Source organism: Lissotriton helveticus, chromosome 4_1 (assembly GCF_964261635.1).
Source record: "Lissotriton helveticus chromosome 4_1, aLisHel1.1, whole genome shotgun sequence".
NCBI lineage: Eukaryota > Metazoa > Chordata > Amphibia > Caudata > Salamandridae > Lissotriton > Lissotriton helveticus.
The window spans coordinates 1,619,410,684-1,619,435,877 of record NC_136063.1 but is presented as its reverse complement, the minus strand read 5'-3'; the positions used below and the strand labels follow the sequence as shown (position 1 = coordinate 1,619,435,877).

The following is a 25,194-nucleotide window of genomic DNA, read 5'->3' as shown; positions in this document are numbered from 1 at the left end:
AACTTAGAACCCCTGCCCCCCACCCTGCCTCCCTGCCCGGCGGATCCAAAACTGTCCGTCACCCCAACTGAGCAGAGCGCTTACACTCCCCTGTAACCTGCATAACTCGGGAGGGTTAGACCTTGTCGACCCCAGGAAGTCCCCCATTCGGAATTAGTCCCATTATTGCTTTTTAGGTCCAATATCTCCTACCTCTTGCCGTCTTCTCAAGCTGGCCGGCTGTGTCCGCCCAGGTCTGTGGCAGACGTTAGTTGCGCCTTGGACCCCCGTTAGTGCCTGCCCAGTAGTCACAGTCTGCATTATTGACAATGTAGCCAGGATCACCAGTTCAGTTGCAGTCTCTCGGTCATGCTGCAATCCTCCAGGGTGACATATTCAGTGTTCATCCATCAGACGCCGTCTGCCCTCCTCCGGTTCGTCGCGGGCTGATCCTCAATTTTTAGGGCCTCTTGCCGGCCGCCAACCCTCTAGCCAGTCTCTCGCCTCTCCTGGGGACTCAAAGAACCACGTCTTCCCTTCGGATTCTACTCGGAGTCGCGCTGGGAATATCATTGAGTGCTGGAGTTCCCTGCTCCGCAATTCTTTCTTAACGTCCACAAAGCTCCTCCGTTGTTGCGCCACCGCCGCACTATAGTCCGGATAGAAGGTGACTTCCGAGTTCTCGATCTTAATCGGAGGGGCAACTCGCGCCGCTTGTAAAATGGCATCCCGGAAGTTGAAAATGCACACCAAAATGGGCCGCGGTGGTTTCCCTGGGCGCGGCTTTTCTCCTGGCACTCGATGGGCCCGTTCCACCGAGAAATAATTAGACAGGCCTCGTGGTTTTAGCTGGTTTTGAATAATGTCCTCCACGAAGAGGTCAAGGGCCGGGTCCCCGGCCGTCTCCGGCACGCCAACCAGGCGTACATTATTGCGTCTGGATCTACCTTCATGTTCGTCCAGCTTAGCTTTCAGCGTCGTGATATCTTGCTCCAACTTGTGCATTCTGATCTGTAGGTCCGCTGTATCCGCCGACAGTCCCGTCGTTGTTTTCTCCACTTCTCCCAGGCGGTCCGTCACTTTGGCGAGGTCTGCTCGCATGAAGGAAATGTCCGTAGAGATCGTACCCTTTGAGGTCTGCATCGACTGTAGCGTCGCCATGACGTCTTTCAGGGTGATTTCACCAGCGTCCCCTGGGCTGGGCGGCAATTGTGCTGATGACTGCGGCTCAGTCCCTTTCGCCGTTTCGGCGCCATTTTTGTGGTAGGCGTATTTGTCCAGTCTTGGGGCCTGCGTTTGCGCCCTCACCCCTCTGCCGCTCATAGTGACCCCCTCCTGGGGCCGAAGCCTGGTGGTTTTCCCTCTCGCCTCTTCACACTGACCTCTGGCGGCCTTTGACTGTCCGTTTTCCATCCTGCGCTTTGTGCGCCGTGTCCCGGCCAGGGGCTGGAGTTTGTGTCGCAGTGATTGTGGGGCGCTCTCCAAGCGGCCCCTCAAATGAAGTGGCAGTGCTAGGTGATATTGAGGTGGTGGACCTTCCTGTCACGCGGCCCGTATGCTGGTGCTCGCCGAGTGCTCCTCCGGGGGGGGGGAATGCTGATCACAGTGGGCCCTTAAACGGCCCGCCGCCCGCGTCCACTTGTGTGTGCGACCCTCAGGGGTACCTTCTGACCACTGGCGCCGTGTTCACTGACCAGACGGTGTGGGCACATGCGGTGTGGCTGTCCCGCTTGCACCGTCACTGGGGCGTGGTCCGCGGGGGGTCCCGTGTCTGTTTCGGGCCCTGCTGCTGACAACTGGAGTGGCCTCCCCCTCAGTCGCGCTGTTCCCGGGGCCTCGGATCCAATTGAGTCCCCGGCTCCGGCGGGAAGAGTAAGCCGCATGTTGCACTGTGGCGGATCTCCGCTTGTGGTGGGCCTGTGAAGACGCAAGTTGGCACCTTTTGGAGCAGACATGCTCCGATTAAAGAATCTGCGCGTTAGGCGCCAGTATCGGGCAGGATTAATATGCGGATTTCGGCGGGAGGCTCCTAGGGTCCCAGAGCTCTCCTAAGCTGCGGCCATCTCGCCTGATCGCTAGCCACGCCCCTGTTAAACGCTGTTTTGATGCCAATTTGTTTTTTGTATTTGCAAAATGTACACTGAAAAATAAAGTTAAAAAAAAGATGTTAAATGCTAAAACGCAGGTGCTGCCATTGTAACAAAGTAAATAAATAGAAAAAAAAGTGCTTGGTTGCCATTTGTTTCCCTGTTTGTTAACTTTTGTTACAATTGAAGCTCACGCGCTTTACCTCTAAACATCTTAAGCTAAAGCGAGGGTGCTGCGATTGCTTAAAATGTAAAGACATAGAAAAAAAAATTCAAAAGAAAAGGAAAATATATATTTTTTCTAGGTCTTTACTTTTGAACCAATTATGGCACCCACACTTTAGCTTAAGATGTGTAAAGCTTAAGCTCGAGTGCCTTGATCCATTTGCAGTGCAGTAGCTCTCGTATTACTGAAAGGTTAAGCTACTGCAGTTGCATTAATATTAGCAACGCCAATAGCTTAAACTTTCAGTAATGCGAGACATATTGCATTGCAAATGCTTGTTGTGTTTGCACTTTTTCTCTTTACTTTGACTAGATTTCTTAATGTTCCCCTCCCGCCTCTATGTTGGTAGATTTTGTACTGGGAAGGGGGTGGGGGGCACAGATAGCTCACACTGAGATTCAGACCTATCACACGGACCTCAATGCATCTTCTGGTAACAGTGTATACCCATAATTGATTGATATTCTATCCCCCAGTTAAACCCATTTCTAAGGGGAGTCTATGAACCAGCCCTTTATCTCAGCAGGTTAATAGCCTCTCATACAAGGATACTCAAAATACGGCCTGACACCTGCTTGCGGCCCTCCTGAGTGACCTTAACATCCCCCCCTTCCCCCCTCCCCCCCCCCGGTAAACAGCAGCACTGGGCTGCTGTTTACTTGACTTAACATGTAAATACATGCTTGTCGTAGTGCTATCTGAAGTAAAGGAAAGTAGCAAAGAATGTGTTCTGCACTATTTATCTTTAGGAGCACCTTCATTTTGAAAGACATATATAAAATGTAAAAAAATGATAGACTCTTAAATTTAAAAAAAAAGTGTATTTTATTAAAAGGCAGAACCATTTCATCTCAGTACATCAGATTAAATCTCTGCATTGAGAGGGATTTATTTCAAGGGGTAGTTTTCAAACATGAACGTAGAAACATCCATGCCTCTCCGCAACCTGACAATTCCTAGTGAAGCAAGAGCCAAGTCATTTGTTATGTGCACCCTCTGGGTGGTCTATATTGTTGTTCTACATAGGACAACGTTATAGTTAATTAAATCAAACACAAGAGAAGATGTTGTGCAGCGCACATCTTGAACTCATGTATTTCAAGGTGCTCACATATGCTAAATTGGGAAAGGAGGCAAAGTAAAACAGTAGCCTAGGATCACAGAATTTGGTCTAGTGGGAAAGCCATATTAGATCCCAGGTTTTCTGGTTTCACATTGCACAATCCAGCCACTAGATGGGTCTTGGGACATGATGTCACAGCGCGAGTGGTGAACACAAGCCACATGAAGGCTTGTCTCACTTTGGGCTAGAGGATCCAAGAGAACCTCGAGCTAAGCCTGAGACAGACATCTGGCTTGAGATTTTCTTGAACCTTCAGTGAATTGCCCACGTCTATCACATGTTGGCAATTAAGAGGGCAAAGGCATCGAAAGTATATGATTAAACTTTTATCACATAATTTGGTGAAGCAAGAATACCAGCACCACAGTGCATTACTCCTTGTTTCAAGATTCATAACTTTCTGACTATCCCATATATTAGTGAATGGACTATGAGACTGGGTGTTCTCTCCACATGGGTAAAATCAAATGATTACTGGGTTCCCATCCTGTATTTTATCATATAATTATAACCAATGTTTAGTTTGGTTTACATTTTCCTATCTCTGGCTAATATCTTACTCGCTCATTACCAACAACAGGTTTGTGAGTTGCTCTGATGGTGAGACTCAGGGACCACTCTAACCAAAGAATTGCCTCTGTGCTGTGGAACCTTCACAGACTTTAAATACAGAGTTCAAAACCAGCATATTTTTGCAAAGTGGTATAGCCAGGATTAGATGTCAAGTCTCATAGTACCATGGATAAAACGTTCCCTTAGCCCCGGTCTACCAGTAGAGGTCGGGTGTTTGTAGCTGGCCACCTCTGTAAGTTGCACACCTTGTTGGGGGTTCCTTATCAATTAATTTTTATAGCACTCCATACCTTAACAAGCCTGTTTCTAAGCTCTCCTTATATTTACATATTAGGGACTAATATCATAACGATATTGCGAGGCCTAAGATTCTATTTCATTCCAGTTCAATACTCAAGCTACTTCCTTTGTACACTTCACTTGGCAATGGTAGCAATAGCTAGTAGACAAGGTTCACCCTTGGGTGTGATAGAGGGATAGTAACCCAGGTACAGCATAATACAGTATTATCAAATCTATAACTCTTCTAGGGATTAGGGGCTTAAATTAATGGGTTGTATAGGATGAAACACTCAAAATAATCCCATTACTCACTGACCACAACATGTGCATGCGCCTACTTACATCCGACCTCCACAGTTCCCACCCTATTGGCATCAATGCGACTCTTGGTTGCACCACAAACTATACTTTTTTGCCCAAGGGAAAATGTTTGCGAGCACCCATGCTCTCACGATTTAACTACATAAAGTGTTTTTAAAATACTCCTGATCTGAGTGGTAAACATTGTCATTCCAGATAATTTAAACATATAAAATATGGCTAGTATCTGTACTTTTTATTCCTCTAATGCTCACTTTACAGCAGACCTATAGTTCCGATGGAGCTGTAACCCTTCGACCAGGCAAATTGGGACTTGAGTTTAATCAAACATTCTGTTTCCCCCGGAGATTTCCTGGTGCTGAACGCAGCTGACTGAAATCTCTGGGACAACTGCACAGAAAACAAATGCTGAGCGACCCAGACCTGGAGTTACCGATTCCTCTGGAAATACCTTATTATTCTTGTTAGTTCCGCACCCTGGAAGTTAATGGGACCCACAGTATCAATTATTGGGGGGGCCTTGTAATGTGGCCCTAAGCACAGGAGGTATTCAAACAAAATCGTCATTTTAGGATGGAAAAAGTTATAATGACCATCTGGTGTTGCATAAAGTCTTTTACATGCAGCTTACAAAATTGCAGACCTGCTTTTACTTTTTCAGTTGCTTTGTGAGCACTGCAGACTGCCTGGGGATTATATACACCATGCTTTTCAAGTAATACATGTCAAACTTATCAAACCTAAAATAGACTACTAGCAAATGGTGGGCCTTAGCAGCTGGCACGCACAATTGATTGCCACTTCCACCCTGTAGTATGCTTTCTCGATAAGAACGCCAGAAGAAGAAATCCAAGGAGTCAATCGAAAACGAATTCAAAGTTTTGATCCAAAAGTAAACTATCTACATCACTGGGAAGTACTGATCAATTCAAGAGACAGCTGAATCTGAGCCAGAATACCAGTGCTCTCGAGCTCCCAGAAACATCCCATATGTAGAAAGGGTACAATATAGGTACAGATGCAATAAGTAAATAAATAATAAAACAGTAAACCAAATTTTAACTGGTATTACATTACACCCCTTTCCTCATAAACAACAAAAGAGTGCAAGAGAAACAATTTAAAACCACTCATAATCTGATAGCCTATTTCGTAATTTGCCACTATGGGCCCTATTACTATGTTGTGCGGAGTTTCCCCCGCCTGACATCCTCTCGGTCATGGGACTTATCGACACCCGATCGGCGGTCCCGACCAACTAATTAGGATGCGACCGAACATTGTTTATCGCATTCCTATACTTTACAATGGGAGCATGTATTCTGGTCGGAGTGCATGCTCCCACTGTAAAATTGGAGGTGAGTTCATCCCTGCACTCTGTGGGGTCCAACTGGAGGCCGTGCACCCATGGGGGCCCTGCTTGGGTCCTCAAAGTTAAGTTCCGACAGCCTTTCTGTGTCGGAAAGGCCGACCCAGAAAGGCTGCCGAAACCCAACATCGTAATCCAATGGGGGGAAGAGATTGGGATTACTGACAGCCTTGTATATCATTTGGATTTGTATATATTCATGTTGATGACAAAATGTATTTCATGAAATGATTAATGTGAATTTTATATGTAATTTTATATCATCAAATGAAACATGAACCATAAACTTTATACTTGAAAATAATTCAATAAATATATATTTATATCTCTTTCTAGTGTGTATATTGTCGATACAGGGTGTCCTATCTAGAGACCTATATACATTTTACTAGCAAGAGAGGTATTTTTGTCTAAAATTGTGTTTTATATCCTTTTCTAGCTATAATTTCCTTACACGGGCTCTCTGAGCCCGTCAGAAGCCAGTTTGAATGACCAGTCGGATTCCTTTCCAACCGCCTCTATTGTGATGAGGCAAGCAGAAAGGAATCCGACCGGCAAATTACGATGCTGTTGGAAAGGCTCCGCCCAACAGTCAGAGCCTTTTCTGACAGCATCGTAATCGGCCCCTATATGTACTGAACATCTTGCCACTTTGTTTAAGATTTTTACTATATACTAATGTAGCATCACATCTTGTCTCAATTAACGGTGGATGTCAATCAAAAGTAATGATAATATTTAGTCAAAATAAAGAATTGCCAGATCCAGAACTATGACTCTCACTAACTGATAGATGATTCTTATTAGTAAGACCAAGTCCAATGTGAGTGGAAATCATAAAATCTGAGGTATCTAGCAGAGATTCACCCACCCCTGTAATAGTGTTACTATAAATCTCAGCTTCCGAATTAGAAATAGGAACACAACTATTTTTGTTCTGCTAAACCTTACTGTACAATAACACAAAAGCTTAACTCAAATCTTTACGGAAGAAGTAACTAGATTCTCCCTTCCTTACTCTGTAAGTTTTTTTTATGCGTACCAAGTTTCCACTATAATTCCTTCACATTTTCCCGCAATCATAAATCTATTGTTGTTTACTTTGTTTGAGAGTAACGCTCTCACACATCTCACTAACATCTCCTTCAGTTCTGTTAACATATTTACAAGTTGGATTCAACCACTTAGGAACAAGTCTAGACTTTGGATACCTTCCTCATAACAATTTGAAAGGTAATACTTTTGTTGTTGAATGAGGAGATGTAAGATAAGCCCAATTGTACTCCTTGCTAAAATTACTCCCTTCCAGTCCTGCCGATGGAGCTGTCTGGACTTCTCTTAATAATCAGTTCTCTCTTTCAACAAGACCATTAGCAGAAGGACCACAAAGTACAATTTGTTTTTTTGTCATGCTTTCTTAAAAATAGTCAATTTAATTACAGATACAATGAGTGCCATTGTCTGTTACAATCTCCTTAGGAGAACGTTCTAGAGGGAAAGCATTAGCTAAAATTGTTATGACGTTTCTAGTGTTGGAGAATCAAAAAAGGCATAATATATCTACTTTAACACAAAGACTATAACGTATTTGTTTTCAGAAAAAAGCAGTTGAAATGGTCCTGAAATGTCCAATACTGCTGTGTCACTAGGTAGTAGAACAGGATGGTTCTCTACTGTTATCCAGTGTTTTACAGAAACCATACACTGCGGGTGAACATTAATGATGCTACCAACCTGACTGTTCATTGAATGCCACCAGAAAAATCGTCTTAATGTTTTGCAAGTAGCTGAAATACCTAAATGCCCTTCATGGCCCATCTTAATTATTTTCTTAAGCAAATTTACTGGTGGTATGAACATGTTATTTCTTAAACATATCTCATTCTCACATGTCAATTCTTATTATATGTGCGTGGGGAACTCTGACACTGACAGATTCTTGCCAGATGTAGAGATTTTAACTCCACTTCGCCCTGATAGTAGGAATCCGCTCCATGATTTTAGGAGGACATATCGAGAATTCACTGACAGGCTCACAAAATTGGTTTATAGGGAATACCTAGCCCTGCAGCACGCAGAGGGCAAATGCGCTGGTAAATTGCTTGCATGGCTGTGGCAGAAGGAAACATCTCTCCATCCTATGGGGGCCACACGTTGGCCAGAAGGCACAATACTCAATGCTCAAATCGATATTAATAGAGCATTTATCACTTACTATCGTACTTTATACGCTGCAAATGATTGTGCCACTGAAAATAAAATTCAGGGGTTACTATGAGGGATCCCGCTTCCCAAACTGGATCCGCTGCAGCAGGCTGAACTGGACGAAACATTTCAGAAAGAAGAGATCCGTAGGGCATCCGTAAATACCTAAAGGTACCAAGAGGGGTGACACAGGTAGTGAGATCTTGGGAGTCTTTACTGAAAACAATCAAGTGTTAAGCAGAATGTAAATCAGTTGTTGAAAAATACCTAGCTTCACAAGTGTTATCAATCATTTCTAGTTTACATGGTAATGTATACAACATGGTAATGTATAGCTGACAAAAATATTCTAGTTCAAGGAGCGTAGGTTCACACAAGAACATAAATCACATGAACCTTTTCTTGTGAAAACAGCCAGAGAAACCCATTCAGTTGGATTTGTTGGTTGTATGATGCCTTCAGCACAAAGTTTGTCAAGCAGAATTTTCAGATCTTTTCTCACACTGATTGGTACAGGTCTAACATTATACGTGGTTGGAGTATCATTCTGCTTTAACGTAACACAGTACTCAAAATCTGGTTTGACCATTCCAATTTTGAACTTAAACAAATTACGACTTATTGAAATTATTGACTGAACAATGTCTTCTTTGGTATTTTGAGCCATATTAGACCTTTAACCAAAAGCAATAAGATTCTCATGACCTGGTCATAATAAAATTCATAACATTGCCAAGTCTGTCCATCCTACATTATCCCATCCTTGGACAGCAACATAGAATTTTGTCCAAACTTGTCTCCCAAGACATTCCACAGAGCATCAAAATATTGAAGCATGTTGATGTCCTGATCACCAAAAACTTTAGGCTGTATGTCATTTTTTTCTAAGTTTCTAAGGGGAAATTAGTAGGGTAATATTTATAAAAGCTGTATCTGTTAAAATGGTAATGGGTTTTCCTGATTCAGCCATTATCATTAAACTTCTGTAATCAATTTTGGCTCGACATTACGGTCCTTTAATCTTTCTGTCAGAAGTAACACAACTCTTATTATCAACTAACATTAGCACATTACTGTATTTACTAGTACACTCTTGCTGTCCGCTCACGTCACTCCTTGGGAAGGGTTCGAGATGTGCTGTACTACATTTGTAGTGTGGTACATCATACCTTCCAGAACTGGCTGGTGACTTGTGAGTCTCTTTTAGACTCAATAACTGCGGGTAGGCTATTTAAACACACTATATTCAACAGCAGCAAACAGTAGTGTAGTTCCTAGTTCCCTAATAGGCTCTGCGCATTGGAATAATATACCCTATAGGATTGGCATAGGACTGAGGTAAGTATGCCCCAATCGAGTATATTAAACTTAATTACATTGTGCTAGCTAACTCAGAGGCCACTAGAAACTCCTTGTAAACAAGAAGGGAGTAGTTTCTGGCAACTGCATAAACATGACAACTTTGTTTCCCTTTATAATCGGAACACTCTCAGAATCGTGGAAACAACAGATAACAGTTTCACTCAGCTAATCATGCATGCTTAGTTTTTTCAGAGTTACATAGAAAGAATAGACAGGCGTTTCAATAAAAGGATTTATTGAACAGTCTTGGTTCTTGTGTAAGAGATATGAGCTGTTACAATTGTAAGACAGTATGCGAGATAGAGTATGTACAGCGTAAGCAGTAGAAAGAAATAATACTACGCTAGCATCATCTTTTAGCTATGACACACATTCATCTGCATAAATAACACAAGCTAAAATATGAGTACTCATAAGGTGCTTCTCTAACGAGTTCTACCCCAATGTACCTAACCTAAGTGTAGTACAAGGTAAGAAGTAGGTGCTATATTCTATAGTCTGGTAGGCTATAGTTTGGTATGCTAAGAGTCTGGTATGCCAAGAGTCCCTCTAGGTTCTAGTCAGCTCCATACCTTTAGAATGAGAGAGGTGGGAATCTCTTTCCGGGTCTCGAACTCCAACACCCAGCGAAGGGAGTCAGAACACTGGACGCTGGATTCTCTGCGAGCAGGGATGACAGCGTCTCTCGTCAGTGCGTCAGGCCGGGACACGGGCTTCTCTAAAGTCGAGGTCTCCTCCTTCTTGCTTGGGCAAGGGAAGGTATATTTATACCTGGTAGGTGCCTTTTGGAATGTTGGCATTGACGTAAAGTCAGGCAGAGGAAGACGTCAGGAATGAACCCTTAAGGAATAGCAGTTTGTGCATAATAAATTAGTTCTTAGAGAAACCAATAATCTTGGGCTAGGGAAACTTCCAAGAGCTTAAGGGTCTGTTTTCTAAGAACTTGTTGGACGTTGGGGTGCACGGATGTAGGTGACCATGCCTGTATTTGGATAGCATGGCTATTGCCTAAATAAGGACTGGAATCTTATGCCTATATAAGGGCAATGCGAATTGTGCCTAAAATTCTGGAAAACCTATATAAGTACACCTAAAGCGGAATACAACAAAATGAGCTAATTGGGCGGATGATGGGAGTTTTGAGCAAGCAATGAAGTGTTCCCTTTTTGTGAGGCTATCTATCACTACCAAAACGGTGGTGCATCCTTGGTCTTTTGGGAGTCCTACGATAAAATCCAATGAATTAGTTTCCGAAGGGTTTTCTAGAGTAGTTAGTGGCTGAAGTAATCCCTGAGTATTGGCATGTTCTGTTTTGGCCTAAATGCATCACTCGCATCTTTGAAGCACGTGTTGAACATCGGAGCATACTGTAGGCCACCAAAACTGCTGTAACACTCTATCTAAGGGTTTGTCTAGTCCATTATGACCCGCGGAAGGAGTTGCACAGGACCAATTAAAAAAACATTTGTTTTTGTAAATCTATATGAGTAAGTGTTTGCCTCGCATTGGCAGGCCTCTGTTTAGTGACCATTCTGGACTCTTTTTTAACCATTGTCTCCAAGTGAAATGAAATGAAATGATTACGCACTTGTATAGCGCACGACTACCCGTAGGCATCTCGGCGCTTGTACGATTACCGCTGAGGAACCCTTCCTGGCCTTTCCCTGTGAGGAGCCCACTCCTGGGCACCCCCAAGGTGAAGTCAGGCATCCTCAGCGTTGTTGGGGCCGTTGTAGAGATTAAGCAAGCTATTGCCCAGAGGTGCAGAGTGGGACTCATGATTAGAATAGGCACCGAGACGAGAATTATCAGGTCCGAGGAAATTGAGCCCGAGACCCGCCGAGGCGGGAATTGAACCCTGGTCCCGGCCAGACTACTGCATCAGGGTCTGCCCCTCTAACCATTGAGCCACACTTCTCTACATGTGGTTCTTTTAATTGTTTTTTTTACTTGTTCCAAAAACTGATCCTTCTATAATGTACATATCACTTTAGTCGGATTGATGATGGCCTGGATCTTTGGTTTCTCCTGTTCAGATATAAATTCATGTCGAGTTACAGCATCTGCTATTCTGCTTTCCACCCCAGGTCTTTGTGACTGCAAAATCATATTCTGCAAATAAAAGCATCCAGCATAGCTGGCGAGGTGTGAGTAATCTTGCTACTTTCATAAACTGCAGATTCCGATGATCAGTGTATACCGTGATCATGTGTTTTGCTCCCATAAAATAATGTCTCCATTCCTTAAAGGTCACCTTGATGGCCAGCAGCTCCTTCTCTGCAATTGTATAATGATTTTCAGCTTTATTGAGCATCCTGGACATAAACGCCACCGGATGCAGCTGTCCTGTTTCTTTATGTCTCTGTGACAAAACCGCCCGACTGCCACCTCAGAAGCGTCTGCCTCTAGGATGTATTCGTTATCAGGATGTGCCAGTTGGGTGCGGACGGGACCAATTCCTTCAATTGTTGAAATGCCATTTGTGCTTCTACTGTGCATTGAATTGTCGTATTTTTCCTTAACAGCCTCGTAATGGGGGCAACTACCCTGGAAAACTGGTTGATAAATCTTCGGTAATAATTCACGCATCCCAGGAAACACTGTATAGCACAGATCTGGCCATTCCATGACCTCCTGTATCTTTCTTTATGCCATCACTTGACCTCTTATGAAAAGCATTACTCCCAAGAACTCCACCTTCTCAACACGAAACTTGCACTTGCTTAGTTTACAAAACAAATTATTCTTCTGTAGAGTCTGTAGCACTGCCCTCGCATGGGAAGTGTGTTCTTCAACTTTGGAGGAATAAATCAAAATGTCATCAATATATACTATCACAAAGATGTCTAGGTATTCTCTTAATACATCATTCAAAAAGTACTGGAAAGCAGCAGGGACATTGCATAATGCAAATGGAATGACTCAATAGTCAAACAGACCATACCGTGTTCTGAACGCGGTTTTCCACTTGTCGCCTTTCTTCATCCTCACTAGATGATAAACCCCTTTAAGATCCAGTCTGGTGTAGATCACTGCTTTTTTAACCTGATCCAATAGAACCGGTATCAATGGTAGGCTGTACAGATTTTTTTACCGTGACATTATTTAGAGGCCGAAAGTCTACACAGGCTCTCTGTGTGCCATTTTCTTTCGGTATAAAAACAAAGGAGAAGCCGCCAGAGACTTTGAAGGGTGTATAAACCCATTCTTCTTCTATTTCTCTAAATAACTTTGCAGGTGTTCATTCTCTGGCTCGGTGAGTGTGTAAATCCTTCCACACTGTACTACAGCTCCAGGTAAATAATTGATCTGGTAAGCGTACACTCGGTGGGGTGGTAATACTTCCGCTTGTTGTTCATTAAAGACTTCCAGGAAATCATGGTATTGCGTTGGCAAATCCACTTCTTTCTCTTCAGCTGTAGCAATAATATGTTTTATGGTCAGTGCTTTTCCTGGTTTCTTACGTCTTTCTCCGCAATATTTAATACAATAGGGGGAGTTGAAACTCAAGGAGGTGTTACTCCAATCAATCGTAGGATTGTGTTTCCATAACCAAGGGAGACCCAATATTACTCCGTATTGAGATGCTCTAATAATGTTGAATCGTAGAGTTTCAAAATGATCTTGTTCACTTACCACTTCTACTTCTTCGGTGTGGTAACATATTGGGCCAGACGCCAAATCCATTCCATCTACAGCCACCACTTCTTCAGGCTCAGATTTCTTAAAAAGCATAAGCTGTAGGTCTCGTGCTAACACTTCATCCATAAAAATTCCTGTAGCACCAGAATCCAACAAAGCACTCTTGACTGAATAAAGCCTGAGATTAAATAATCAATCTGTTAAAGCTGTTTGCCAAATCAATTATTTCAGACAAAGTTGGGTTTCTGCATTTAAGTGAGGTCTCCTATGTCTTCTTCAAGAAGCAGTTGATATACGTTTTGATGTTATTTTCAAATTTGCATGTTGATGCAAGTACACGTAATGCAGAAATAAATTCTTCTACTTATTCATTTCTGCCTGTTTACACTTGAAAAATTGTGTCTTACTAATAAGACACTAGACTCCTGAGTATTGGTTCCACATTCTCTCTTTAGCTTCAAAGTGAACATTCCAATCCAAATTTTTATTGTTAAGAGCCGTACAAGAGGATACTGAGATGATTAAATAAAAGGGACAATTTTCTTGATAGATCATACCTTTTTGATGCAATGACAGTTAAATCATTTTCAAATATACGAAGCCATTGTTTTCACTTAATTTCAGGTTTCCCAGCTCTTTGATTAAATGGTGGAGGCACATTGTTTTGATTTGTGGCGATATTAGGTGCCAGATAAGGTAGAGTTCAACAAATATAGTAAATACTAAGGAAAGATAATATCCCACCTTACAGTAATATTTTCTCCACATAGTATGGATTCCGAGAAAAGTTTGGGCTAAATGCGGGAAAAAATTAACAAAACAATCTTTAGTACTTCATTGGTGTTATCGATTAACTCAGTTGCAGACACTAATAGGTTAACATGAAGAAACAGCTAAGCCAAAATGGCAGCTAGCATCTAACACAGGCGCACATTAGGAAACATCATGAAGCTTGCAGTGCTATCTGGTAGTTTTGTGCAAGTATTGCATGTGGCCCCCAACTGATAGCTCGCTCTAGAGTCACAGAATCTCTTTTTGATGAACCCTGGGTTGTCGTACATCCTTCTCGATGCATATCCTCAGCAGCATTTAGAATCTGTGTGCAGTTCCCCATTGGACTTCACTCAGCCTCGTGCTCCTACAGTTGATCTGGATTTGACCCCCGCGGGTGCTGTTTACTTTTTCGGAGCTTATTCAAATATATATATAAAAAAAAAATATATATATATATATATATATATATATATATATATATCACGCTCAATTTTCTCCAAGAATTATCTCGAAAATCAGCACTCGTAGACAAGATGGTAATTCCTTTCCTGGGTTTTATTTTACAGTGTCAACAGACGCGTTTCAGCTACAAGCCTTCGTCAGTGTTGTCTACGCGCGCCTGGCAGCCAAACATTATAAAGGGGTGTCATGTGACAGTATTCACACTAGAAGAGGGACTGAGACCGGTATGCTAGGGGTCGCGCCATTTTGGAAAGTGCAATGCTATAATAGCGTGTATGCATTTCCCGCTCTGCAAAAAATAAAGCCGTGTATCGGCATTGAGTTAATGCATTTACAAGAGTTTTACATGTCCATATTGCTACGTATCTATAACGTGTTCATATTGATGGCTAAGTGCCAAAAAGTAATGTATTTAGGCATGCACATTATCCCACTTCATGCAAAGTTGTGGCGACTTGGCAGTGTATTATTGCTGCACCTTGTGAACACAAAGTTGTTCTGTTTTTAAGGCTTTTATGTTAAGCATTCAATTCATGTGTGCTAGCAATTGTCTATAACTAGGGCTGAGTGCCCTTGCCACTGCCATGTACGAGTCACCACTAACATCCTCTTCAATTCACACAAATCAATTAGAAAAACATTTTCGATCCTTTTGCATCATAGTCAAATCATGTAAAACTCTTGTAAATGCATTAACTCAATGCCAGTATGAAATCATGATAAAGCTGATTTCGTTTCAATATTTTGTTTAAGCTGAAATTGCACTAAACTGCATATCCCATAATGCATTATGAATTCCTACACACTTAAATACTGAAAGTGAAGTAGGACTCACTGCCGTGAGAAGGAACCATTCGGTTCGAAACGCGTAGGCTTTCACAGATTGCTGAATAAAATCGAAATTTCTCTAACAAGCGGAGTGCTGGAATATTTTTGATCGAGTGGAATTAAACTACGGGACCCTGTCCTGGTCCCGATTCCAGCACCAACCTGCCAAGTGCTCCCTCTGCGACAGGACGGATTGTGTTTTGATATATATATATATATATAGCGGCTAGCTCGGCCGCGGTGAGGCCCCACTGCGCAACATGCAGGTCCGTAGTGCAGGATATTAGGAGGCACTACATGGAACAGTGTGTTCGTTCTGAGGAGCATGAAAGCTATGTCAAGCCTTGCTGCAGCACATACCCACTGGGGTAAGACTGTTCATTTCATTTTTCTGGGGACCCACATCGCCCACTGGGGTTGTATTGAAGAGCGGACTATATTTACCAAAATCCTTCACAGCACACGCCCACATGGGCGGAACATTAAATTGTGCTCAGGTGGCCTGCTCGAGTTGTGGGGTCTCCTATGCCAGTGATCAAGGGCGCTGTGACGCCCGAAACGCGTTTGGCAATATTTGTGCGCTGGAACCAGGCTGATGCACTCCTTGGATTAAATGAATTAACACGCTGTGTTGTGGCTTCATCTGTTGTGGGCAACTCTTGGTTTGGATTTATAGCGGCTAGCTCGGCCGCGGTGAGGCCCCACTGCGCAACATGCAGGTCCGTAGTGCAGGATATTAAGAGGCACTACATGGAACAGTGTGTTCGTTCTGAGGAGCATGAAAGCTATGTCAAGCCTTGCTGCAGCACATACCCACTGGGGTAAGACTGTTCATTTCATTTTTCTGGGGACCCACATCGCCCACTGGGGTTGTATTGAAGAGCGGACTACATTTACCAAAATCCTTCACAGCACACGCCCACATGGGCGGAACATTAAATTGTGCTCAGGTGGCCTGCTCGAGTTGTGGGGTCTCCTATGCCAGTGATCAAGGGCGCTGTGACGCCCGAAACGCGTTTGGCAATATTTGTGCGCTGGAACCAGGCTGATGCACTCCTTGGATTAAATGAATTAACACGCTGTGTTGTGGCTTCATCTGTTGTGGGCAACTCTTGGTTTGGATATATATATATAAATATATATTTTTGTTAGGTCGAGCCTGGGCAGCGCATGCGCTGCTCTGCGAGGCATGCTATATTAGAGAATGGACTTGAAGTTCCGCCCACTCTCTGCCCATATTTTTCATTGGCTTGTGTCATTGTCCTTTGTAAATGCTGGCTTCTGATTCGTTAATAGGCTTGTTAGTCCTTCCTTAGTACCGCCTTGTCTTAATTTGTAACCTTCCGTAAGGACTGGCCCTTTTACTTCTGTTGTTACACTGTATGTCTTATTTAGTCTGTAAGCACTATTTTCTTTAATGAGTTTCACCTACTGAAGGCACAACATGTCTTCCTACAACATTCAGCACGCCATGCGTGCTTTCACTTTTCAAGCAGCCCAGGACAATAGAGCTTGCATTTATTTACAATAGTTTGAGCTATTGGCATCGTAAATGACGATGCCTTTTTATTTATTTGTTAATTATTAAAACAGATTAATAAAAGGCATTGTTATTTACAATACCAATAGCTTAAACTCTCGCAAATGCGAGCCCTATTGCATTGCAAATACTTGTTCCGCTTTAGTGGGTCACTGAGTTTCTGTGAAGCTCCTCCTCTGATCTTAATTCATAACCCACTTGGTACCAAAATGGAGAATGCTTGCTGGGTAAGAACCCCTTAAGAAAAAGTCAAGGGAGTTGATTGCAACAAATTCAAAGTTTTAATATAAAGAGAAACGACCGACAACAGCGAAAAGTACTGGTTAGTTCAAGAGTTAGCAGCATCTGAGCCAGTGCTGTAGATTTCCCAGAAACATTCCAGATGTAGAATTGAGGGTGCAGATGCCGTAACTAAATAAACAATAAAATAATTAAACAATAATCCAAAATAAAGGTATTACATGCCTTTACAAATATGGGGGTAGGAAAGCCATCTCAAAAGGAGACTTCCTTACTTGAAGCAACACAAAACACATAATAAGGCGGTTAGTTAAAAATCATTTACATAGGCATGTAATAGCCCTATATTATGTGTCAAATGTTGTTTTTGAATAAAATTTGTATTTTTATGCAGCACTTTTTCTGTAAAATAATGATGATATTTAAAAATAACACCTGGAAACAGTCCGGTATTTACATCTTACTTAAAGTAAGCATTTATTCATCTAGTGAAATGTGTTGCTTTTAGTAGGTGAAGCCTCCGTTACAAGATTGTTTGTCCTTTCAGCAATTAGACCCTGTCTGCGGTTGCTCTCGAATATAATCCTCATGCGTTGTAGTGACATCACCACCAGGGAGTTTTTTTTATTAAAGTTCTTTTTCCTCACTATACAATACGCTTGAGCACTTTTACATCCAGCAAGTGACTGCGTTGTTAAGCATAACATCATATGTTATGTTATGTTATGTTATTGACATTTATTGTGCGCGCAGCTGCTCCAGCAAAGGAGCGTCCCGGCGCCTGACAAGGCAGCCACACAACATAACTGAAGAATGGATTTTATTTTAAAATTTTAGTTTAAGAGGGCTATGGAAACAGAAGAGTCTTAACAGCCCTGCGAAAGGAGAGCAGGTCAACAAGGGTCCGGATTTCAAAAGGAAGTGCATTCCACAAGGAGGCTGCCCGCACCCGAAAAGAACGTCCCCCAGCTCGGCTCCGTTTGAAACGTGGAGCTGCTGCTAATTCACGGTCCGAGGAACGAAGAGAGCGGCCAGGGATATAGGGGCACAGAAGGTTATGCAATATCTGAGCAGAGGGGCCTTTTAAGATCTTAAAGGACATACAAAGCACCTTGAAGTGAATCCGCTGCCTAACAGGCAGCCAGTGGAGAGCACGCAGGGTGTGAGAGACAGAGCAAAACCTAGGAAGGCCTACAACTGCTCTGGCTGCTGCGTTTTGCACTCGCTGGAGACGAGTAAGCTCGGCCTGGTTTAACCCTATAAGAAGGGAGCTGGCGTAATCCAGCCGAGACAATACCGTCGCCTGAACCACAAGTTGAAGGGTTGCGGCATCAAAAAATTTGAGAGCAGGTCTCAAATTACGCAGAATGCCAAAGCAGCAGGCCGCCGTCCTTTTGGTGTGGCCAACAAAACTGAGGGTAGGGTCCAACCACACCCCCAGATTTTTAATCTCCGAGACCGGAGTGGGGGTGGGGCCCAACTCAGAGGGCCACCAAGTATCGCCCCAGAGTTCCGTCTGTTTACCAAAGACCATAATCTCTGTTTTGTTGGCATTCAGTTGGAGACAGTTGGACGTCATCCAACCGGCCACCGCCCGAAGTCCGTCCCGGAATCTTGGGGCCTCCACCCCGGGGTCCCCGCTGATCGTGACCGCTAGCTGAGTATCGTCTGCGTATGACACCATGGTCATACCGCAGAGCTTTACGACCTCAGCCAGCGGCCTCACGTAAAGATTGAACAACGTGGGACTCAGCGAGGAACCCTGCGGGACCCCAAGCGTCAGAAGGTGGAATTTGGACTGATGGGGTGGGGCAGCCACACAGAAGGAACGATCCGCTAGAAACGATCGGAACCACTGGAGTGCAGTGCCAGTCACGCCTGCCTCCTCAAGGCGCTGCAGGAGGATCCCATGCGAGACAGTGTCAAAGGCGGCGCTCAGATCTAGTAAGACAAGCACCGCCGTTTGACCTGCATCCAGCACTGCCCACAGATGCTCAACCATAAATAGGAGTGCTGTCTCCGTACTGTGGCCAGCTCGAAAACCGTTCTGTGTATCATCCAGAACGTTAGTGCGCGATAGATGGTCCGAGAGGGCGGTGTTAACATGCACCTCCGTGACTTTAGCTGGCCACGGGAGAAGCAAAATCTGCCGATAGTTCTCCGATTTACTAGGGTCGAGAGATGGCTTTTTCAAAATGGGCATTACTACTGCCTGCTTCCACTTCAAAGGCACACAGCCAGACGTGAGCGAGATGTTAATCAGGTCGCAAACTGGGTTAGAGAGTGTCAAATCTCTAAACATTGCTGGCTTGAGCGGGTCTGCCGGAGACCCAGATTTGACTTGAAAAGCCACAGTCTTGAAAATCTCCGGAGTAAGACAGGGGAAAGAATCTAACACCACCTGTCTAGGCAAAGTATGCGACCCAACGCCGGTATGCACAACAGTAGGGAAGGCTCTGTAGATGGTATGAACCTTCTCCAGAAAAAAGGCCGCCAACGTCTCACAGTGAGTTTTGGAGCTGATGGTATCAGTAGAGGGCTGTTTTGCCACAAGGTCCATGAGGGCCTTGAAGATGGTTTTGGCTGGATTCAGGCTATTACGAAATTCCAGGGCATAAAATGAGACACGAGCCCTGCAGACCGCTCGATGATAAGACTTGACGGTAGCCGTATAAAAGGCTTTTTTGCTGTTATCGTACGTTCTCCGCCAGTCTCTCTCTGCACGTCTGCAAGAGCTTTTCAGTGCACGCAGAGTGCCGTTATACCAGGGACTTGGGTCACGGGGTCCACACTTACTCGGTATCATAGGAATAAGGGAGTCAAGGGCTCTGGTTATCCATTCGCAAAAATGGTCGTAGCCAGATTCCACATTCTCCACAGAGCCCAGTGGATCTTCAGAAAGAAGGCGGTGGAGATCTTCCAGTTTTAATTTGCTCCAACGTCGTCTGGGCAGAACTCGCATCGAGGGCTTAAAAGGAGCCTCTGACAATGGACAGTGAATAGTCACCAGCGAGTGATCTGTCCAAGGCATAGGAAAAGGAGAGGCCACCTTTACCTCTGCTAAATTTGAAAAAAAGGGGTCCAAAATATGTCCACCGACATGGGTGGAATCCGAGACCAATTGAAGCAGTTGGAGGGCCTCAAGATCAGCCACAATCCCACCCACTGAGGGTAGGGCCAGGGTGTCAAAATGGAGATTCAAGTCTCCTAAGATAGAAAAGTTGGCACACCCTACTGCCAGCGAACTGATGGCATCAGGGAGAGCCTCCCTAAATGCCACATCGCTGCCCGGTGGACGATAAATTAGCAGTCCTGAGAAAGTAAAGTGAGGTGTGACGGAGACCTTGAACAGGGCGCTTTCGCATCCCGCAATATTTTGAACTCTCCAGGCGCAAGGGTAGCAAGATTTAACGGCAAGCGCAACTCCTCCACCCCTGGAAGAGCGATTGAGCGTGTAGGTAGAATACTGAGAAGGGAAGGCCAAGTTGAGAACAGCTGTATCGGAGTCCTGGAGCCAAGTCTCTGTCATACAGAAAATATCAGGAAGTTCCTTACCCATGAGGTCGGCTATGTCCTGATGGTGTTTTACCAACGACCTCACATTCAGGTTCCAGATGGTAATATGGTGCAAGGAATAATTGCTACCATTAGCTGACTTCGCTCCAATGTCCCTCGATAGGGCAGGTGCTTCAAGCAGCCACCTACCACATGCACACTGATGAGGGCCACACAGGGGGTAAACGCGGGCTCCGTCACAGGGTGGCAGACACCGATTGATAGACATGAGGGCTTCCCTGGTATAGCTGAGCATTGTGCAATAGTGAACGAAGAACAGAGTCACCACCGGACCAGCGCGACCGAGCGCGGACGGGCGCAGACGGGCAGGACTCTGGCATGACTCAGGCTAAGTGAAGGCGTCACCGCTGCGCGTTACCGCTGCGTTAAGCGGGGAGCTTTAAATAGCTGTCCCCGAGTGTCTCCTGCGCACTAGAGCGCTCGCCAGAAGTAGCGCGCAAACACCCCACCACTCCGCTCCAAGATGGTGGCCAGAGTCGGAACAGACCCCTCCCAGAACCCGGACCCGCTCAAGCGGCGGTGCCAAACAATTACAGTGCAGGTGGGTGGACGACTAAAAACAGGGAATAATAACCCAGAAGGAACACAAATAGAAAACAGGAATAGTTAAAATCGCTATCAGCAATAGAAAGCGCGAAGCGCTTATGCAGCGAGACGCTACCTTATCAGGACGAGCGCTGGAGCGACTCGCCTTAAGTAGCTGTCCCCGAGTGTCTCCTGCGCACTAGAGCGCTCGCCAGAAGTAGCGCGCAAACACCCCACCACTCCGCTCCAAGATGGCGGCCAGAGTCGGAACAGACCCCTCCCAGGACCCGGACCCGCTCAAGCGGCGGTGCCAAACAATTACAGTGCAGGTGGGTGGACGACTAAAAACAGGGAATAATAACCCAGAAGGAACACAAATAGAAAACAGGAATAGTTAAAATCGCTATCAGCAATAGAAAGCGCGAAGCGCTTATGCAGCGAGATGCTACCTTATCAGTCATACACATGACTTTGTCACCGTAAAGCATGTAAGGACAGCGTCAGAGCAGTACCGCACCTGCACTTAGCATTAGAATTCCTGTGTCACCATCTCGAGGAATAGGATTTAACCCAACCAGCCCCCCCGCGCTATCTCTCATACCCCCTATATCTATGCCACCCCTCCCGTATTTTCTCCCATTCCTTAAGGCATCCTATACTCTGGTAGACCACGTGCTCAGTTCTCTGACTCCATTCTACATCTGTCTCCCAAACCAGTTGTTGGAGGGGACTGACACACAATCCAAGGTCTGAATTGGGCCGGCAGTCTGTGTTATTTACTACTCTAGTCTAGTCTAAATGGTAGCTGTCTAGTAGACAGCTACCATTGCCAAGGTACACCATAAAATAGTAACAGCACAATAAAGTGTATCACAGTTGTCATTGCACCTGATCCAGCTCAGCTCCAGAAAACACCTGCAAACCATCACCGTACTCCCTGGGAGATGTTCACACATTACTCGTCAGTGGGGCCCATAACACCGCGAGTCATTCATACACACATACATCCTACTCCCAGGTTTGGTGAAGACTAGAGGAGGCCTGCTGGATTTAAGTGGAGTGTTTTATTTCATACTAAAATGTGTACACTATATACATCTGCAGTTTATCGATATTACCATGGTTTATTTTCTAGAAACATTAAAGCACCCCACCATTATTGTCAATGGATCTGCTAGTAAAAGTTAACTAATGAATAACAAGACCAGCTTAATTCTCCATTTATTTAATTTTTATTTAGAGATTAAATCTCCTAGCATGACCTTACTTATATTCACTTTATTTCAATAATCATTTAAACATTTAACAACCTAGGGAGAAAGCGAAATTAAGTTCAAAACATTTATATTTATTAGCATAACAGTTCAGGAAAATAAGTAAAAATCATATTACCAAGATTCCAGGACAAGGACTTCAGCATAAGGACAGAATAGTTCCCAAAAACCACCTCTCTATTCTTTCTTGATGTTCTCCTCCCATCAGGACTCCGCACCCATTCAAAAAGTTAAAGTCCAGAAAAATGTTAAAGCCTTTGCACCATAGAAAATGTTCTTCGATCCGACAGCATGTCGTGGTGCGAAATTAAATTGTTCTCATTAAAAGTGAGGACGGCCACTATGATGTCATATCAGTAAGCACAAGAGAAGGTACAGATAGGGAAGATAGCACCACGAATGGATTTCACCTTTAAGTGCATTGAAAAGATATGTTCTGTTAGAGTTTCAGGAAAAGAATGAGAAAACTCTTGAAGGTGTTCAAATGAAAAGGAATGGTGTACTAAGGATGGTGTTTATTCTATGTTTTAATGAATGACTTACTTTGAATGTGGAAGAGTGAAGTACTTATTGCATTAAAAATTAAACAAAAATATAAGCCTAAAAAAGTGTGCGCCAAGTGGTTTGAATCTGACATATTTAATTGCATATCAGATTAAAGAGTCAAATGAAATCCTCTCGGGAAGAGGATGTGTAGCCTTACGGCTAGAGCGGTCGACGTCAAAGCTGGGGGACCGGGTTCGAATCTCGGCAACGATGCTCAACATCCTGTGATTCTGGGCAAATCACTTAATCTCCCCGTGCCTGACAAAAAAAATTAATGTGTCCTCATGTAACGAAACTGGTGCTATGTAAAGCGCTCTGATACCCGATATCTTCGAGTCCAGTTTGCTATATATAAAACTCTGAAAAAAACAAAACCAAGCTACTAGTGATAACTGACTGAATAGAAGAGAAGGCAACCAAAATGTTTATTTGCCTTGTTCACATATGGATTAGTTATATAGTGGTATTGTTTCTAATTAGACACTGTTTTTACCTAGCTTAAAAAAAGAACAACACTTTTTCCAGTTGTAACTTGCTTTGAAATTATGAATTTGCAAATTTGTTTCAATCTTTCAAATTTGTACTCAACATAAACATTAAGAAAGATTAGTAGGGGTTCATTGTCATCTCTTTGAACTGCAAAGGGGTCGTAGGCCAGTTCATAAAACAATTTGCATACTTAATTACATTTCAGTAAAATTTGAGTGTGCAGCCAGATATGCCAAGTCTTGAGTCTCAGAATATGAACTTTTATTTCTTTTCAAAAGGGCCGTACTGGCTACCGGGTGTTTTGATGTGCTGCCGAGCTGGGGGCTTATTTCGTTGATGGGGACCTTCGTGTTCTGAAAAAAATAGTTTGCTTTGTTTATTTCAAAGCACACGCAGGTTCCCATAAACGAAATCGCCCCTATTGCAGTGAAATTAGCCCCCAGCTCGGCAGCACACCAAAACGCCCTGTAGCCAGTCCAGTCCTGCTTTTCAAACACAAATATCATTTACGGCTTACGGCTTGAGAAAATCTCAAAATATTTTAGCTTATTTTTGGTCAGAAGCACAAGGTTAGGGTCAAGGTGTTTCTCCATCATTACCTGTGTAAAAATAGTTTAAACGTTAATTGGGAAGATCCATTAATGAGGGATTGTCAGCAGTATAGACAATAATCAGGAGTAAGTATAGCCCAGAAAAAACATGCATGTAAACCTAGAATTTGCATACGTTTGCATGTGTGTTGCTGCAGATATTTGTGTATCACAAAATATATGGAAATCCACACACGTTATAAATGTAAGTTTATGACATGTGAATCTGTACTGAAATTGGTTCCTCAGTGTGTGCTGTGTTCCTGAAAAGTCTGCTGCTCCTTAATTTTGTTTTTTCCGTCTTGAGGTGATTGGTTTCCTAATTAATATAATATACTTTCTTTTTTATTTTAGCTATGACAAAGGTTCCACCTACAATGTGTTTGTTGGAAAGGGGCAGCTCATTGCAGGAATGGACAAAGCTCTCATTGGAATGTGCGTGAACGAGCGTCGATTTGTGAAGGTTCCACCAAAGCTTGCCTATGGGAATGAAGGAGTTCGTAAGTCCAGACATCTGTTCATCATGTTTGAGTTGTTTTTTTCTTGAGATGTTTGTTTTAAACACGCTGTCGGCACACAGTGCTAGTTTTGTATCCAGTATTAATTCCTTATTATAATTATTGAAAGAAGTTATTGAGATTGAATGCAGGCGTATTACTACAACAAATTCTGCCTATCTTCCTGCAATGGCTTTACCATCAATACAAATGTGTAACTTGAGTTGAGGTTTTAGGTAACAGCAAAGAACAGCATTTTATTGTTAGCTATATTTGACACAAAGATGTATGCTGTTTTATCTGCTACACATATGTACATCAGAATGGGACAGACCCAATATTTTATTTAAAAATAAAATTAAATATGCAAAACGTTCCATCGATGAGCTAATCTTACCCGCTTGAACCTCATGGACTAGATGAGTGGCCGTGGTTGTATTGTGTTGAATTGGCAGCTTTTACACTGTCTGTAGGAATGCAACCAGGAATAGTTTTGAGTGTAAGATTGACTTTTCTCATTCGCAAACAAGAGGTGTGTAGCTTTGGGTCACAAATCGACCTACCTAAGGAATACTAATTTGGCAGGTCACAATATGCATCCCTCTGAAGCTGATCAATTATTTGGGACCGCAATTATGGTCACACACCATTGATATATGGTGATGATTTGTTTCCTAATTAATA

The 25,194-nt window shown here is 43.5% G+C and overlaps 1 protein-coding gene across 1 annotated transcript in view; it reads left to right on the top strand.

The window, feature by feature from the left end:
• Positions 1-25,194, top strand: part of FKBP9 (FKBP prolyl isomerase 9) — a 187,303-nt gene that overhangs the window by 51,307 nt on the left and 110,802 nt on the right. The window contains exon 2 of the mRNA XM_078688242.1: positions 24,368-24,513. Coding sequence (XP_078544368.1) covers positions 24,368-24,513 — 146 coding nt within the window. The remainder of the gene's footprint in view (positions 1-24,367; positions 24,514-25,194) is intronic.